This window comes from Balaenoptera ricei, chromosome 15 (genome assembly GCF_028023285.1).
Source record: "Balaenoptera ricei isolate mBalRic1 chromosome 15, mBalRic1.hap2, whole genome shotgun sequence".
In the NCBI taxonomy this organism is placed as follows: Eukaryota; Metazoa; Chordata; class Mammalia; order Artiodactyla; family Balaenopteridae; genus Balaenoptera; species Balaenoptera ricei.
Window position 1 is genome coordinate 50840197 of NC_082653.1, and position 15176 is coordinate 50855372.

Sequence of the window (15176 nt, forward strand, 5' to 3'; positions counted from 1 at the left end):
GGGGAGTGTGAGCCTGTGGAGGGCTGCGGTCCTGGGAAGAGCCTGCACCCAGCTGACCGTGCAGCCTCCGTCAGGAGGTGCTCCTCTGTACAGATAGGAATCCTAGGAGACAACGTTCGCTTAGTCTTTTGGATTTTGTCATCACAATTCTTATGACCCAGGGCGAGACACACTTCAAACGTCTTCATCTTTATGGCACCCTGACTCCATGCGTTTGAGGACAGTGAGGGGAAAGGGCCGGCTCAGAGAGGCCAGGTGCCAGGTGGCCCATGTGGGCCCAGGTGACGGCTGGCGGTTCTGCCCTCGGCTCCCCGGGATGCCTTGAAACTGGAATTTTGCTTATTGTATTTCGTTGTGTTTCTTGTTTGGCCCCTGCAGAGTTTGTGTTTTTCCTCCGTAATTGAAGAAGGCATGCCTGTCCCAGGCGCCAGCCCTCCCGCCGCCGCCCCCCCCACCAGCTCCTTCCCTGGTACCCTGGCTTCTGGTTTGTTCCTCACTCAAGGGTCATCACACAGTGTGTATCCTTTCTCCACCTGGCTTCTCCCACTTGGTATCATGGCTGTGAGGTTTATCCATGTCTGTGTGCACCGTTGTGAGTGGTTTATTCTGGTTATTATTGAGTGTTCCACTGTGTGAATGCCCACAGCTTCTTAATTTCCTGTCAGTGGGCATTGGGGCATTGGGTTTGCTCACAGTTTTGGTTTCATGAATAAAGCTGCTGCATATAAGCATCACGTCTTTCGGTGGCCGGGTTTGTTCCTCGGTGGCGTAGGGCGCACCTGGGGCACAGGCTCCTCTGTAGGAGTTACTGCAGGTCAGACACTTACGGGTGGGGTTTGGTAGCTCCCTGCCTGCCAGCCGCCTGCGGGTTCCAGCTGCTCTCCATTCTCGCAGCGCCTGGCATCCTCCGCTTCTTCACGCCCGTTGTCCGAGGGCGCGCAGAGCAGGTGGTCCTCACTTGGGTTTCCCAGGTGCCTGACGGGGGCAGTGCCTTTCTTGCACTGGCTGCCCACGTGGAGACCCTCTCCTGTGCGGTGCCTGTTCCAGGCTTTCGCCCCTTTGTTGATTGCAGGACTCTGCAAGCTTTTCCCTAGAGGCCAGATAGTAAACAGGCTCGTGGCCTGATGGTCCCAGCACTGCTTCTCAGCTCTGCGTCGGCTGCCTCTGCGGATACAGGCGGTGGGTGGATCTGGCCTCCCCGGGTCCCGTGGGCCGTCTTTTCCTCCGTCTTCAATTGTGGGAGCTCTTCCTCCGTCTCAGGGGACTCCTTTGTCCCGAGTGTGTTGCAGGCATCTTTTTCCCCCTCTGCAGGTCATCTTCTCACTTCCTTGGGGTGTCTGAGAACAGACGTTTTTAATTCTACTGTAGTCCAGTGTATCTGTTTGTCTTTTGTGGTTGGCACGTCTGTGTTCTGCTTCAGAGGTCTCTGCTTACTCTACATCACTGTGACGTTTACTTCTGCTTTTCTTTAAAAGCTTTATTGTTTTGCCTTTGTTTTCAGCTCTTTCATCTCCCCATAAGGGAGTTTTTGTGCATGGTGTGAGGCAGGGGTCATTTTACCTGTATAGATGTCCATCAGCTCAGGCTCGGTTTTGAAGCTCCCTCCTTCCTCACTGCCCCACAAGGTGGCCGAGTGCATGGGCTGTGCTGGACGCCCTGCTTGGCCCTGTGTGCCCTGCGCAGGTCAGCACCACTCAGTCCTTCTGCTCCAGGCTTGTCGCCCACCAGTCCTGCCGTTCGGCCATGTGCACCCTCCAGCCTCGTTCTACAAGGCTGCGTTGGCACCTTTGGCCTTCACATTTCCATGTGGATTTTATATAGATTTAGCTTGTTAGTCTCTGGAAAAAAGTACCTGCTGGGATTTGGATTGGGATTTTGCTGGATCTGTAGATTATTTGGGCAGAACCAACATCTTGTCCCTATGGGTCTCCCAGTCTTTGAACATAGTTTATTGCTCCATTTATTGGGGTCTTTCCTTGATTGCTGCGGTGTGGGGTGACCGTCTGGTGGAGAAGGGGGCGTCGTGTGTGCACATTCGGCCATTGGGCTCTGTTGGGACTGAAGGAACACTTTCCAGGGCCACCAGGGGCCAAGCCCAGCGTGTGGAGATGGAGCCCGGAGTGGCTTGCAGTGACCAAGGAGGGAGGTGTGAGGGTAAAATACATGGGGTTGGGGATGCCACATTCGCTGTAGCTTCCTGATCAGTACTTTTTTTTTTTTTTTAAAGAATTTATTTATTTATTTATTTATTTATTTATTTATTTATTGGCTGCATTGGGTCTTTGTTGTTGTGCGTGGGCTTTCTCTAGTTGTGGTGAGCGGGGGCTACTCTTTGTTGCGGTGCGCGGGCTTCTCATTGCAGTGGCTTCTCTTGTTGCAGAGCACGGGCTCTAGGCGCACGGGCTTCAGTAGCTGTGGCTCAAAGGCTCTAGAGCGCAGGCTCTGGCGCATGGGCTTAGTTGCTCCGCGGCATGTGGGATCTTCCCGGACCAGGGCTTGAACCCATGTCCCCTGCATTGGCAGGCGGATTCTTAACCACTGCGCCACCAGGGAAGCCCCTGATCAGTATTTTTTTAAGGTAATAAGGTAAGTTCTTTTAAATTTTTTAAAATATTTATTTATTTATTTGGTTGCACTGGATCTTAGTTGTGGCTTGCGGGCTCCTTAGTTGTGGCTCGCGGGGTCCTTAGTTGTGGCACGTGGACTCTTAGTTGCGGCATGCATGTGGGATCTAGTTCCCTGACCAGGGATTGAACCTGGGCCCCCTGTATTGGGAGTGTGGAATCTTAACCGCTGCACGACCAGGGAAGTCCCTAAGTTCTTTTAATTAAATTCAATTTGGGTCAAGTAATCAAAGTTGAAGTGTCAAATCTGGGAAACCATTATGAGGTCTTAGTTTTTCTCTGGAAGTTTCTAGGCTCTGGGCTGTTTTGCTGCTTAAGCAGTGACTTGCCCTTAGGATTTGTTGAAGTCACGTTGGTGTCAAATGAGAAAATCTTGAATTGCCACGAGGATGCCGATTGTAATCTAAAGCCACCCGTTTTCTGTCGATGCGGTGCGTGACAGCTGCGTGGTCTGCCCTGGGTCCCCAGCACCAAGCGCGCATCCCCTCTGACATGAGGACAGGCGCTGGGCTCCTTGTTGCCCACGAGCGTCCACGTCCGGCACGTGGAGGCTGTGCATGGTCCCTCTCACTTTGGGGGCAGCTTCTTCTCCCGGGGTCTGGGCACATGGATCCACGAAGCAGCTCATCTACAGAAACAGAAAGCAGCGTAGCGTGAAATGGTGTCTGTCGGAAGGAATCATTTCTTCCTGTCTCTGTGTGAGAAGGCAGTCAGACTCGGACATGCTCTTCAGAGAGCCGTCGGACGTCCCGAGACCATTGGGGTCAGGTGCCTCGGGGAGCTTGCGCTGTGTGTCGTGCGACTGTGGGTCTGGGCAGCGGACAGAGACTGGCCCCTCCTGACTACCAGGCCTGCCCCTCTGAGGGGGCAGCTCCTGCACCTGCTCACAGGATCTCGGGGGGTGGGGGGGTCCGTGGTGAGGTGGTGGCCCGGCCCCGGGGCAGGGAGCACCTGCCATGTGCCCGGGGTGCAGCGAACACCAGATTCAAAGGCTTATTATGACACAAGGACATAGATAATGTGAAGATCTTGTTTTGGAAGTGATGATTTTGGGTATGTTGGGCCAAGTGAAGTACATTGTTAAAGTGTATTTCACCTGCGCATTTACCTTCCCTAGTGCGGCTGTTAGAACACGAATTCACACGTGTGGTCACCGCACGTTTCTGCTGGAGGCTCAGGTCACGTCCGTGGCTCTGGGGTGCCCGCAGCCCATGTCGGCAGCTGACACTAGTTTGCCTCTGCAGGTCCCACCTGCACAGCCAGTCGGTCGTCACGGTGATAGGAGGCGAGGAGCATTTCGAGGACTATGGTGAGGGCAGTGAGACGGAGCTGTCCCCAGAGACCCTCTGCAACAGGGAGCATGGCTGCAGAGACCCCGTCTTCCTCACCCCCAGGTAACAGCCCTGCACCAGGGCCCTGTCTCTTCACGTTCTCTTCTGTTAAGGGGGAGGGTCCTCTTTTGGTTCACAGAGAACTTGTTTTATACACTGTAATATAATTGAACAATGCCACAGTCAAAATTTTAAGATTTCTATTGGGATAACAGCTGGCTGTGGTTCCTCTCATCGGTTATGGTCCCAGTCACTCCCCGTTTATGGGGCCTCAGCCGAGTCCCAGGGCACGGAGCTGGGGCTGGGAAACTCGGCTTTACGGGTTTCACAGTGCTGTTTGTGGATCACATTGTGGTTTGCAGTGAGCTTGAGGGAGGCTGTGTGTGTGTGAGAGAGTGTGTGAGTGTGTGAGTGTCAGAGAGTGTGTGTGAGAGAGTGTGTGTGAGAGAGTGTGTGTGAGTGTGTGTGTGTGAGTGTTGACACCCTGCTCAGCAATCTCAGTCTTGCTGTGCAGGTGGACCTCGTCCTGCACTTCCCTTTGTGTTTTTAACTCACTGAAGGCCTGTGGAAGCCCTGCATCATTTTTCCAAAGCCATTGCTTGCACCGTGTCTCTGTGTCACATTATGGTAATTCTAACAATATTTCAGACTTTCATTATGATTGTTTGTTGTGGGAATCTGTGATCAGCAATCCTTGATGTGACTGTTGCAAAAGGATTACAGGGCTTCCCTGGTGGCACAGTGGTTAAGAATCCACCTGCCAGGGGCTTCCCTGGTGGCGCAGTGGTTGAGAATCTGTCTGCCAATGCAGGGGACACGGGTTCGAGGCCCGGTCTGGGAAGAGCCCACATGCCGCGGAGCAACTAGGCCCGTGAGGCACAATTACTGAGCCTGCACATCTGGAGTCTGTGCTCCGCAACAAGAGAGGCCGCGATAATGAGAGGCTCGCGCACCGCGATGAAGAGTGGCCCCCACTTGCCGCAACTAGAGAAAGCCCTCACACAGAAACGAAGACCCAACACAGCCATAAATAAATAAATAAATAAATAAATAAATAAAAATTTTTAAAAAAAGAATAAAGATGTTAATCTGAAAAAAAAAAAAAAAAAGAATCCACCTGCCAGTGCAGGGGACACAGGTTCAAGCCCTGGTCTGGGAAGATCCCACATGCCGTGGAGCAACTAAGCCCGTGCGCCACAACTACTGAGCCTGCGCTCTAGAGCCCACGAGCCACAACTTCTGAAGCCTGCGTGCCTAGAGCCCATGCTCTGCAACAAGAGAAGCCACCACAACTAGAGAAAGCCCATGCACAGCAACAAAGACCCAATGCAGCCAAAAATAAATAAATAAATAAATTTATTTTAAAAAAGAAACAGAAAGAGCTCCTCTCCCCAACAGGGAGCAGCCGTCTACTTAAAAAAAAAAAAAAAAAAAGATTACAGCTCCCTGAAGGCCTAGATGCTGGTGAGCATTTTTTAGGAATAAAGTATTTTTTAGTTAAGGTATGCATGATGCACATGGATTTTTTCTTTTCTTTTTCAATTTTTAATATTTTAATTTTTGGCTGTGCCATGTGGCTTGCGGGATCTTAGTTCCCTGACCAGAGGGCGAACTCGTGTCCCCTGCGGTGGAAGTGCAGAGTCCTAACCGCCAGGGAATTCCCTACGTTGTTTTTTTAGATGTGATACTTTTACACACTTATTGGACTACAGTATAGTGTAAACATCACTTTTACATGCACTGGAAACCAAAAACTTCACATGACTTACTTTATTGCAACACTCACTTTATTGCGACAGGCTGCAGGTGAACCCGCAGTATCTCCAAGGTCTGCCTGCACAGTGTTATCATCTGTGGTGTCCTCGGACCTTATTCCTCTTGTAGGTGAAAGTTTGTGCCCTTCAACTGGCCTCTGAGGGAGGTTTAACATCACAAATGGCTCTTCGGATTCATTTTCTTATGAATCCCCAAACTCCCTGGAAAATTCCGGCTTTGAATAAACTCAACTGTGGCATCTAAAGGGCAGGACCTTCGCTCAGAGAGCTGGCTCCTGCCCGGCTCTCCTGCCTCTTCGGGCTGCAGGAGGCCCTAGGAGAAAGTACCCACCCTCGTATCCAGGTCAGGGGATGTGCCGGCCCCTCGGGGAGACCCTGGCCTGGTCGGACAGCCTGCACATGTCAGTCACCTCTCCCTTCTGCCCCCAGTTCTGGAAATTCTCCAGCTGTGCCAACAGCAGAGGCCGAGGGCCTGGGCGGGGGCCAAGCCAGGAGGGCTGCCTGACGTGCTCCCAGTGGTGCTGCCCCGAGGGCCAGGCTGTGGCCCCACGGGACGTGTGTCTCCCCATTTTGGTGATCTCTCCATTTGTTCCGTGTCTCCGTCCCTCATCCCATGTCCGCAGGGTTACTTCTGCGCTACGACTGATGTCTCACTTTAACTTTTCTGTAGCCTGGGGTCCTAATGCCCCCAAGACGTGGCTGCCGTTACCAGTGCCCTGAAAGCCCACTGAGATTAGGTCGCGGCACGGCTAACGGAATTATGAGTTTTTAATGAAAGTCGTCCACCCATAGTTCTTGGTTCTGGTGGTTCTTAGACAGTTACTGACATGGTTATAGAAAAGGAAGTAAGACGCCCCCTGGCCATGTGTGTTGCTCTCGCGCTGACGTGTTTCTGACAAAGGAGGATGCAGTGTGTCCAGTCATTTACTTCTTGGCAAAGCAGGGTTCTTGTTTTACAACGAAGCCGCGGGGCTGCACCTGCGTCCTCTGAGAGCCTGACCAGGAAGGTGCCCCCAGCCACTGCGCCGGGCGTTGCGGGTCCCGGAGGTGGTGCCGAGGGTGACAGAGGCCTCCGCGTCATCCGCCTGACAGCTCACCCCGTGCAGCTACCCGGTCCTTGCTCTCTCCTGAAGCCACACCTCTCGTCCCTCCAGCGCTGACCCGCTTGCCGCCAAGCTGCACAGCATCCTCACGGATGAGGCTTTTGAGTTTTACTGTAGCCAGTGCCACAAACAAATCAACCGCCTTGAGGATCTTTCTGCTCGCCTGAACGATCTTGAAAAGAATAGGTAACCTGTGCGGTGCCTGGCCTGCTCTCTGTCCCAGGGGAGGCAGACTCCGCCTGCCCGCAGCCGCCCCCACTTCCCTGGCCCAGGTGCCACTCCCTGTGCCCGGCCCACTCCGGGGGCTTCCTCCAGAGGCCGGGCAGGTGTGCGGACAGCAGAATCTTCTCCGGCCCCTGCCCTGCATGTGCTGTTCCTGGTCTGGTGCCCCGTGTGCATGCCGCGGTCCAGTCCCCTGCCTCTGCCCTGCCTGAGGACAGCCAGCGTGTGGGAGAAAGTCTGCTTTTAGAAAGATGTGCTTTCTCCATTTTACTAAAAGATGTTTGAAGTTGAGAATCACAAGAAGCAGCACTGGGAAATCTAAAGTGAGAGTAGGTCTTCAGTGCAGACTTGTGAGCAGCTGTCAGAGGCGTCAGTTTGAATCGGGGTGAGCCCTGCCCTGAGCTGGTCTCCGGGAGGCTGTGCAGCCTCCGTCAGCGGCAGGGTCACTGGCTGCTCTGTCCCCAGAAGGGGCCGCTGGACCCACCATGCCTGCTGCTCTTCGCCTCTCCCTCTCCTCATCTCCTGGTTCCCTCTCCGCCCCCTGTACCCACCCCCAGTCAGAGAGAGTCCCAGGAGGAGGCACCTGGCTCCTCACAGCCTCACAGGCTCCAGCTGCAGGAAACATTTTGGGTGGTTTGCACATGCTGACGTGTCCGTTAGGCAGATTGTTGATTAGCGTGTTGTGTGGAGGAGAGATGGGCCCTCGTGCGGCGCACCCCACAGCCCCAGCCCAGCGGAGGGGGTGAGGGACTGCCAGGCGCTCTTGTGCGGGCAGCAAGGAAGGGGTGGGACGTGCCAACCAGTGCTGTGGGCTCCCAGGCAACCTCCTGGAGGAAGGGGCCTTGGACTGGTGGGAGTTGCATGGAAGGTGAACCATCCTAATGGTTTTGGCATGTACGCTTCCTCCCGGGCCTGCCATCTGCCCTTGGGGCTTGGCCTCGGCCGCTCAGTCTGCCTGGTGGGCCCTGCGACCGACAGCCAGTCGTTCCCCGGTGCTGGTTCAGACCTTCCTCCTGCACTTGTGCAGCTCAGAGCTCGGGCCAGGGTCCAGCCAGCACCTGGTCAGGTGAGGGATAGGGCGATTGGCAGCTTCAGAGGGGAGCTGGGGATGCCAGCAGCGCTGAGGAGAACTGGAGGTGCTCTTTGAGGGGCTTCCGGGGAGACCGGGGATTCCAGAGACCCGCCAGCCTCCCTTTACCCATCGTGTTCAGCCCAGTGCTCAGCGCTCCAGGATGGCCGCTCAGCCTGGCTGGGATGGTCATTTGTCCTTCCCGAGTGGGGACCTGTCGTCTCCGTATCTCAGCTCTCACCCTCCGAAGGTTCTTGATGTGGAAGTGATCTTTTCCCACATTGAGGACCTGCCCCAGGACGGCCATAGTCGCCTCTGCTAGGCTTTGTGGGGCAGAGAACAGACCGGGACGTGGCCGAGTCCAGCCAGCAAGTCCAGCGGGTCTCATGTCCAGTTTCAGCCACCTGTTCCCTAAGACAGGCACTAACAAGGGGGTTAATATGCCATCAGAACCCTCATTATAATCAGTCAGGAACTTTCCCCTACACACTCACTTAAGGAGATGTGAATTTTACCCATTGGTTTCCATGAAATTGCCTCAAAATAAATGTATTTGGTCATGCTTTGTGGTTGGTGAAAGGTGATTTAGTCCAAACCATATTCAGACAGCAGCTTTGACATCTGATATAATTTCTACCCATTGAACCTCAGAACATACATATTTTCCACATACCTGGGAGCCTCTGTAAAACGGTTCATTTTGTAGAAACTGAGAAGTCTGCTTTACCAAAGGTGCAAGTGATGCCAGCCCCTGGAGGGGGACAGTACACTGGACAGTGGTCTGTCCTTTCCTGTTGCTTCAGGATGAAATTAGACTTGTGTTAAATGTACAGCATCAGTCAGGGCCCAGTCAGAAGAGGGGACCACACAGTAACTTGAATAGGAAAGTTTAATAAAGAGAGTGACCACTGTAACGGGGGATTGGAGTAACGTGGCATTGGCTGGGAGGAGAGCTCAGGAGGAGACGGGGCAGCAGCTGTGAGGGAGGAGCAGCGGCTCACGCCCACCGGCTGCAGAGGGCGTAGCCGCACCTTCTAGAACTTGCCGAAGTCCACCCGCTGGCTTCTAGGAAAGCTGTTCGCTGGGAGGGGTCTCACCAGAGGGACTCCCACCACGGAACTGCCTGGGAGGTGTCAGGGGCAGCCGCCCAGGTGGGATTCGGGAATCTGGGGATCAGGGCCCAAGTTCAAACCCTGGTGCTGCCCAGGCAGCAGGGGCACCTGGAAGCAGGCCCTTTCCTGGGTCCCTGTCCAGCACCCTCTGCCGACGCAGCATCGCAGGGGCCAGGAGCTGGTAGGCAGGACGAGCCTGGAGCAGAGAGGCAGTGCGTTGGTAATGGGTACAGTTGCTGGTGATGGGAACAGCGTGTCTCCCCAGACAGGGTTTCCTGCCCCAGCCTGAGGGGGTCACAGTAACTGACGGGGGTGTGTCTGTATGGCCGTGACACTGTTCTTGTTCTCATAGGTTGAAGCTAATAGTTTAGCAGTTAAATTGGGAAGCAAAACGAGGGGTACGGTAAGCTTGGCCCTTTTGCCACTGCAGGTGATCACGTCAGGCAGGCAACATGGGGCTGACTTTCCTGTCCTGAAACGGCGGCAGGAAAGCTTTGCGAGTCTCTGAGCAGCTGGGGTGGTAGAGGGTGAAATGTCAGTGCCAGAGTTAAAACCCATGACAGAGCTTTCCTGTACACATGGGCCCGTGTCACACCTTGTGTGGAGCCTCTGACGGCCGAGGCTTTGGAGGGCAGTGTGGCTCCAAAAGCACTTGGGACGTGCCGGTGGCCGATGGCTCGAACCCAGCATGGCCACCTGTGGGTCCAGGCGCTGGGGCCAGCCCCTGAACCGAGGCCCGGTTGTGACACCATCTGAAACTTCCTTGAGGGCTGGGACCAGGTGACAGGCCCCTGAGATTGTCCCCGTGCCCCTGAATGTTTTGCTGAGCAAGCCTTTCCGTGCATGGAGCTGGCCTCGGGAGCGGGTGCTGCATGCCTGCGGACGCGCCCCTGCCCCATATCTCTTTCGCCTGAGTTTCCTGCTTCCTCTTCATCCTCCCTGTCTGTTCTCTGACACCGTTTTCCTGTTTGTTTTGATTTCTGCAGTCCATCGAAGCGGCTCTCCAGCAAGAAGGTGGCAAGGTAGGAACCCTGGGTGCCCACTGAGGTGCTCTTCTGAAATGTGTCACTGGTCACAGTGCTTTAAAAACTTGTTTAGAAAATACTGTTTTCAAGGTATTTTTTAAAAAACTTCTGAAAGTTACTTCTCATGGTTTGGGATTGAAAATAGTTTGAGGGGACGGGTTGTAAAAAGAATTTCCAAAGCAGTAGATTTGGACCTGGGTTTGTGGCTGGGGGTCCGTGGTGAAAACTTTTGTCCTTCCTCCTGTTCAGTTGAGTCTTTCCCATGTGAGGGCTGTAGGCTAACCTGGTGGGGAGGGTCAGCGGGGGCCCTGATGCCACAGCCCGGGTCTGGGTCCACCTCCTTCAAGGGCTGCGTCCTTTCCACCCCTGCTGGCTCCCCAAGGTGAGGAGGAGGTGGAGGAGCTTCTAAAGAACAAGCGTTGGTGACCATTTCTTCATTTTTCAGTTTTGGGAGCTGCCCACTGGCTTCCTGCAGTGAGAGGTAACAGCACATGCGTTCACCCCTCCTGCCAGGCCCTCTCTAGGCTTGTAAGACGCCAGCAATCTTCACAGGAAGCCATGTGATGTGTTACTGGATTTCCTTTCTAAGATGAGTTGTTGCTTCTCCTGGAGGCAGTGCTTGCCTTTATGTTTTTATTTGCATCGTCTTCTGCCTCCACTGCCTGGCCCTGCCGCTGCCTGGATGGTTCCCCCAGAGCCCTAACCCTCTCCGCCCGTGCTGTGTGGGCTGCACAGCTGTGGCCCCGCGTGTCTCCCTGACACCGGGTCCTGGTGTCTGTTTCAGGTGCCGGATCATCTCACCCCCTGAGCCCCTTCTTCCGTTTTTTAATCTCCATTTTCTATCCAGCACGTCTTCTGGTAGCTTCTTGAGAAAAGACATGCCCAGGAAATAAATTTTTGAGCCCTTGTTGGATATTTTACTCCTGTGGTTTGGCTTGGGGTAGAATTCCAGATCAGAAGTGGTTTCCGTTTAGCCATTTTGAAGGCGTTGCTCATTATCCTCTAGTCCTGGCGCTGCTGCAGGACAGTCTAGTGCTTGCTGGTTTTTCTTTGTGACTGCTTTTCCCTTCTGGAAGCTTTTAAAAGATGTTCTCCCTGTCCCTGAAGCTCAGACATTTCAGGGCGAATCCTGTGCGTCCTTTCCGCCGTTAATTACGCTGGGTGGAGTGAGAGGCGTGGTTCCAGTCTGGAAGTGCCTGCCCTGAGCTCTGCGGGCCTCTCTGGAGGGCGATCCGCAGAGCCCTCCACCCCACCTACTGGTCCTGGAGCTCCTACCCCTGGAGCCCCTGCCCCCAGAGCCCCTGACGGCGGCCGCTCTGCTCTGGCTCCCCCACCCTTCTTTGAGCTCTGTCTCTCTTGCTAGAGGTCTCCCTCTGAGCGGGGTCCTGCTTGGCTGCCAACCTTCAGGTAGTTCACAGGCTGTGGTGCAGCCCGTTTGGAGGCCCGCAGTCCTGAGTCGGGCGCCTGGTGGGGGCCGCCCCTCCCCCATCTGAGCTCCTCCCTGCTGCCCCTCAGGTGCCAGCTGCCTGGGCTCTCCTCCAGCGTCCGGCGCCCTGGACATCTCATCTCTGGTGCTGTCCTACTCTCCTGCTTCTGTCCCTGAGGATGTAAAACACTTGTTTTTCTTTTCCTATCATGTTAAGGGCTGAGGGTCCAGGGGAAGCAGAGGTGAATCCAAAGGCCCACCCTCCTCACTTGCTCTCTCCATCACCTGGGTCTTGGGAGCGTCCTAGTAATTCCAGACCATGCTTTGATCATAGTTTCAGCGTTACTTCCCTTCTCGCTCCACCTTTTACCCAAACAGCCTGCAGCTGGTGAGACTAAGGAAGCTGACTTGCCCTCCCTGCTCCCACACCAGGCACGTGGATGGACCTGGAGCCACCAGGGCCCCGCTCCTCGGCTTTTGGCCTCTGCGGCTGCTGCTCTGAGAATTCATCTTCCTTTGCAGATACCCATTGGTATAAAAAAGGCCAGCCTGCAGGTGTTTGTTGTTTACAAACAGGCATCGTCTGCATTCGGTGCACACACACTCACACACACGTGCACTTTGAATCTGCTGCTCTTCTGCCCTTAGAACTGCCACCAGCCTTCCAAGGAAACTCAAAATGCTTGCTGTCATTTCACTCTTGTGGCAGCATTTCAGCCCAGGCCTCTGACCTGGGTGTGTGCTCGCCTGGGAGCAGATGGCTCTGGAATCGGTGTGCCTGGGGACCCCACAGGGCGACAGCAGGTCTGGGGTCGGGTGACATTTAGGGTGCAGTCCCATCCACGGGCCAGGCTTGACCTGATTCCCTTTGGGGTGGGTCAGGCATCCCCCCTCCCTTCTCCTGGTGGGTCTCCTGAGCCGGGATGGGCTTAAATAAACAAGCTCCCCACCCACCATGGGAGGAACCTTGGCCTTACCCTAAGGTGGCTACATGCTGTGGCCACACACCCCGACCCCAGATTCAGCCCTTGGAAAATGCCTGAACCCCTGGTCTGAGATCAGGATCGGGTGTCAGCCCCCAGGCTTTGGCCCCTCCTCAGGGTGGTCTCTGGGTCTGGGGTGGGCAGCTTCCTGCCCCAGGAGTGGCGTTAGGAGCTCACATTTGGGTCAAGGTCATGGATGTTAAGAGGAGTGATTAGATGGCAACTTGATGGTCTGTCCTCCCCTGGCCCTTGGGATTCAGCGCCCTCGGGGAATTGAGTGAAATCCACAGAAATGCGCTGATACGTACCCCCCAGGGCACAGTTGGGGGTTTGTGGTCTACAGGGATAAAGATGCCCTTCCTTTTTGTTCCCCTGAGAATGTTTCTGGAAAAGAAATGTAAGGAATGCGCAAGCTCAGTCAGTGCTGAAAAGGAAATAGAACTTCATATGTTTGGTAAAGAGACTGTACTTTTTTTTGGCCATGTGGCATGGCATGCGGGATCTTAGTTCCCCAACCTGGGAACGAACTCGGGCCCGCTGCAATGGAAGCACAGAGTCCTAACCACTGGACCACCAGGGAAGTCCTGAGAGTGTACTTTTTAACAGTGTTTTATTGAACTGGATCTGTGCTGTGTCCTTAGTTATGTGGCAGCCTGCAGATCCCCGTTCTGTAGCATAGTGAGGGTGCCTAGCTTCCTCAGGGTCACACAGCGCTGAGGCTCCTCCCGCATGTGTCAGAGCCAAGGGCCTGTGCCCTTTTCACGCTTGGCCCCCAGAGGCCCCGAGTGTGTCTTGCCGTGCCTGCCCCAGGAGGTGTGCTTGGAAGTCAGAGATGGAGAGGGCGTGGAAGTCATGGTGTGCCCACAGGTTGTGACCTTGAATTAATGTTTCACGGCTCGGGGGGCGGGGGGGTGGGGAGATGAGATTATTTCGTATCACCGAGAGGAGTGACGTCCTGTTTTATTGCCCAAGTTCAAAGTATCTTGGCCCAGTAGCTGGTAGGGAAGGAGGCCGGGCCCGTTGGGCTCCACAGACTATGGCCTGTTCACCCAGCCCTCGGTAGTGGTGTCCTGCCCGGAGTCCCCTTCGGTGGAGACCTGCCCGCCTGCTGCTGGGTTCTGCTTTCCAGACCGGCCTGGGGGTGTTCATGTGTACAGGCCTGGCCGTGAAGTTGTTCCCCTTCTTTGCTCTCCTTGCTCTGCTGAAGGACCTTCTCTGGACAGGGCTGTTGTTTATTCTCCCCAGGCACCTGCATCAGTCAGGGGCCCTGACCATGGAGGCCCTGCAGGACCCTCCCCCAGACCCCGTGGAGGGCATGGAAGAGGACATTGCTGACAAGGTAGGCCCTGGATGCATGGCAGGGCTGGAGGGCCACGTGTGGACAACTCAGCGGCCTCGGGCGCAGGCCCCTGGTGGGTGTGTTGGGTGAGGTGTGCAGAGGGCACAGCGGGAGGTGGTGATGGCACCGTCGGGGCTGCGCCGTCCGCCAGCCCTGATGATCTCTGGCGGGTTTCCTCGGGTTGGCAGCCGTGGGGTGAACAGGAGAGGTGTCACATTGTCCATGGAGAGGTGCCGGCCAGGGAGGCGGGAGGGCCTGCAGCCTGCAGTGATCCTAGAGCCAGGATGGTGGAATCGGCCACTCCTGAGAGGTTGCCGGGGGCAGGGCAGCCTCCCCGTGGCCAAGGCCCCGGGGCTCCAGGACCAGCTCCAGGAAGTGCAGGGGCAGGGTGGCCACAGACCCCGCCCACCTTCTCTCCCACCTCCGTCTGTCCCCCTCGCCCACCTCCCCCTGCCCCCCACCTCCTGGACCTCTACAGCACCTCCAGCATCTCAGCTCTGCAGAGCCCTCCCCAGCTCTCTGGTCTGGCCGTCACGCCTCCCACCGCCTGGTGAGCGTGTCTGGCTCCAAACCCTGGGCCTTTCTGTCACTCGAGTCCCCAGCGTGAGCCGCCTCTGTGGGCTGTGTCTGGCAGAGCAGTGGCCCTGCCTGCGGCCCCTCAGCTCCTCTGCCTTTGAGGTTCGAGGGCACCGCGTGCTCCATGTCCTCACTGGTGCCCGTGGGGCTGCGCTGCCTCGTTCACGGGGCGTGTCCAGCCTGGTGGGCGTGGCCTCCGGGACAGTCTGCGTAGGGCACACACTCTCCCGCCCCCTTGATTCTCAAGCCACCATCTTGCTCCCCAGGTTGTCTTCCTGGAGAAGCGAGTGTCGGAGCTGGAAAAGGACACGGCTGCCAACGGGGAGCAGCACAGCCGGCTGAGGCAGGAGAACCTCCAGCTGGTGCACAGGTGAGCGCAGGCCTCTTAGTGCCTGTGGGGTGTGATCCACCCCCTGGTTGTTCTCCTCCCCTCAGGTTCTCTGAGCACCACCCTCCATCCAGCTGCTGGGGGCCAGCTCGCTGGATGATGTGGGGTGAGCAAGGCTCTCGCGGAGGGCTCTCCCCAGAGGAAAGGGTGAGGGAGGGACCTCTCAGGAGAAGCCGGGGCCGACACCCTGCCTGCAGAGTGCC

At 55.7% G+C, this 15176-nt stretch overlaps 1 protein-coding gene across 7 annotated transcripts in view; it reads left to right on the plus strand.

The window, feature by feature from the left end:
* RAB11FIP3 (RAB11 family interacting protein 3) overlaps positions 1-15176 on the plus strand; it is an 81959-nt gene that overhangs the window by 59048 nt on the left and 7735 nt on the right. For 3 of the 7 annotated variants that reach the window (XM_059896385.1, XM_059896386.1, XM_059896391.1), the window contains 6 exons: positions 3869-4018; positions 6885-7019; positions 10223-10258; positions 10707-10742; positions 13916-14009; positions 14852-14955. In XM_059896385.1, coding sequence (XP_059752368.1) covers positions 3869-4018; positions 6885-7019; positions 10223-10258; positions 10707-10742; positions 13916-14009; positions 14852-14955 — 555 coding nt within the window. The remainder of the gene's footprint in view (positions 1-3868; positions 4019-6884; positions 7020-10222; positions 10259-10706; positions 10743-13915; positions 14010-14851; positions 14956-15176) is intronic. The other 4 variants (XM_059896390.1, XM_059896389.1, XM_059896387.1 and 1 more) reach the window with 3 other exon arrangements.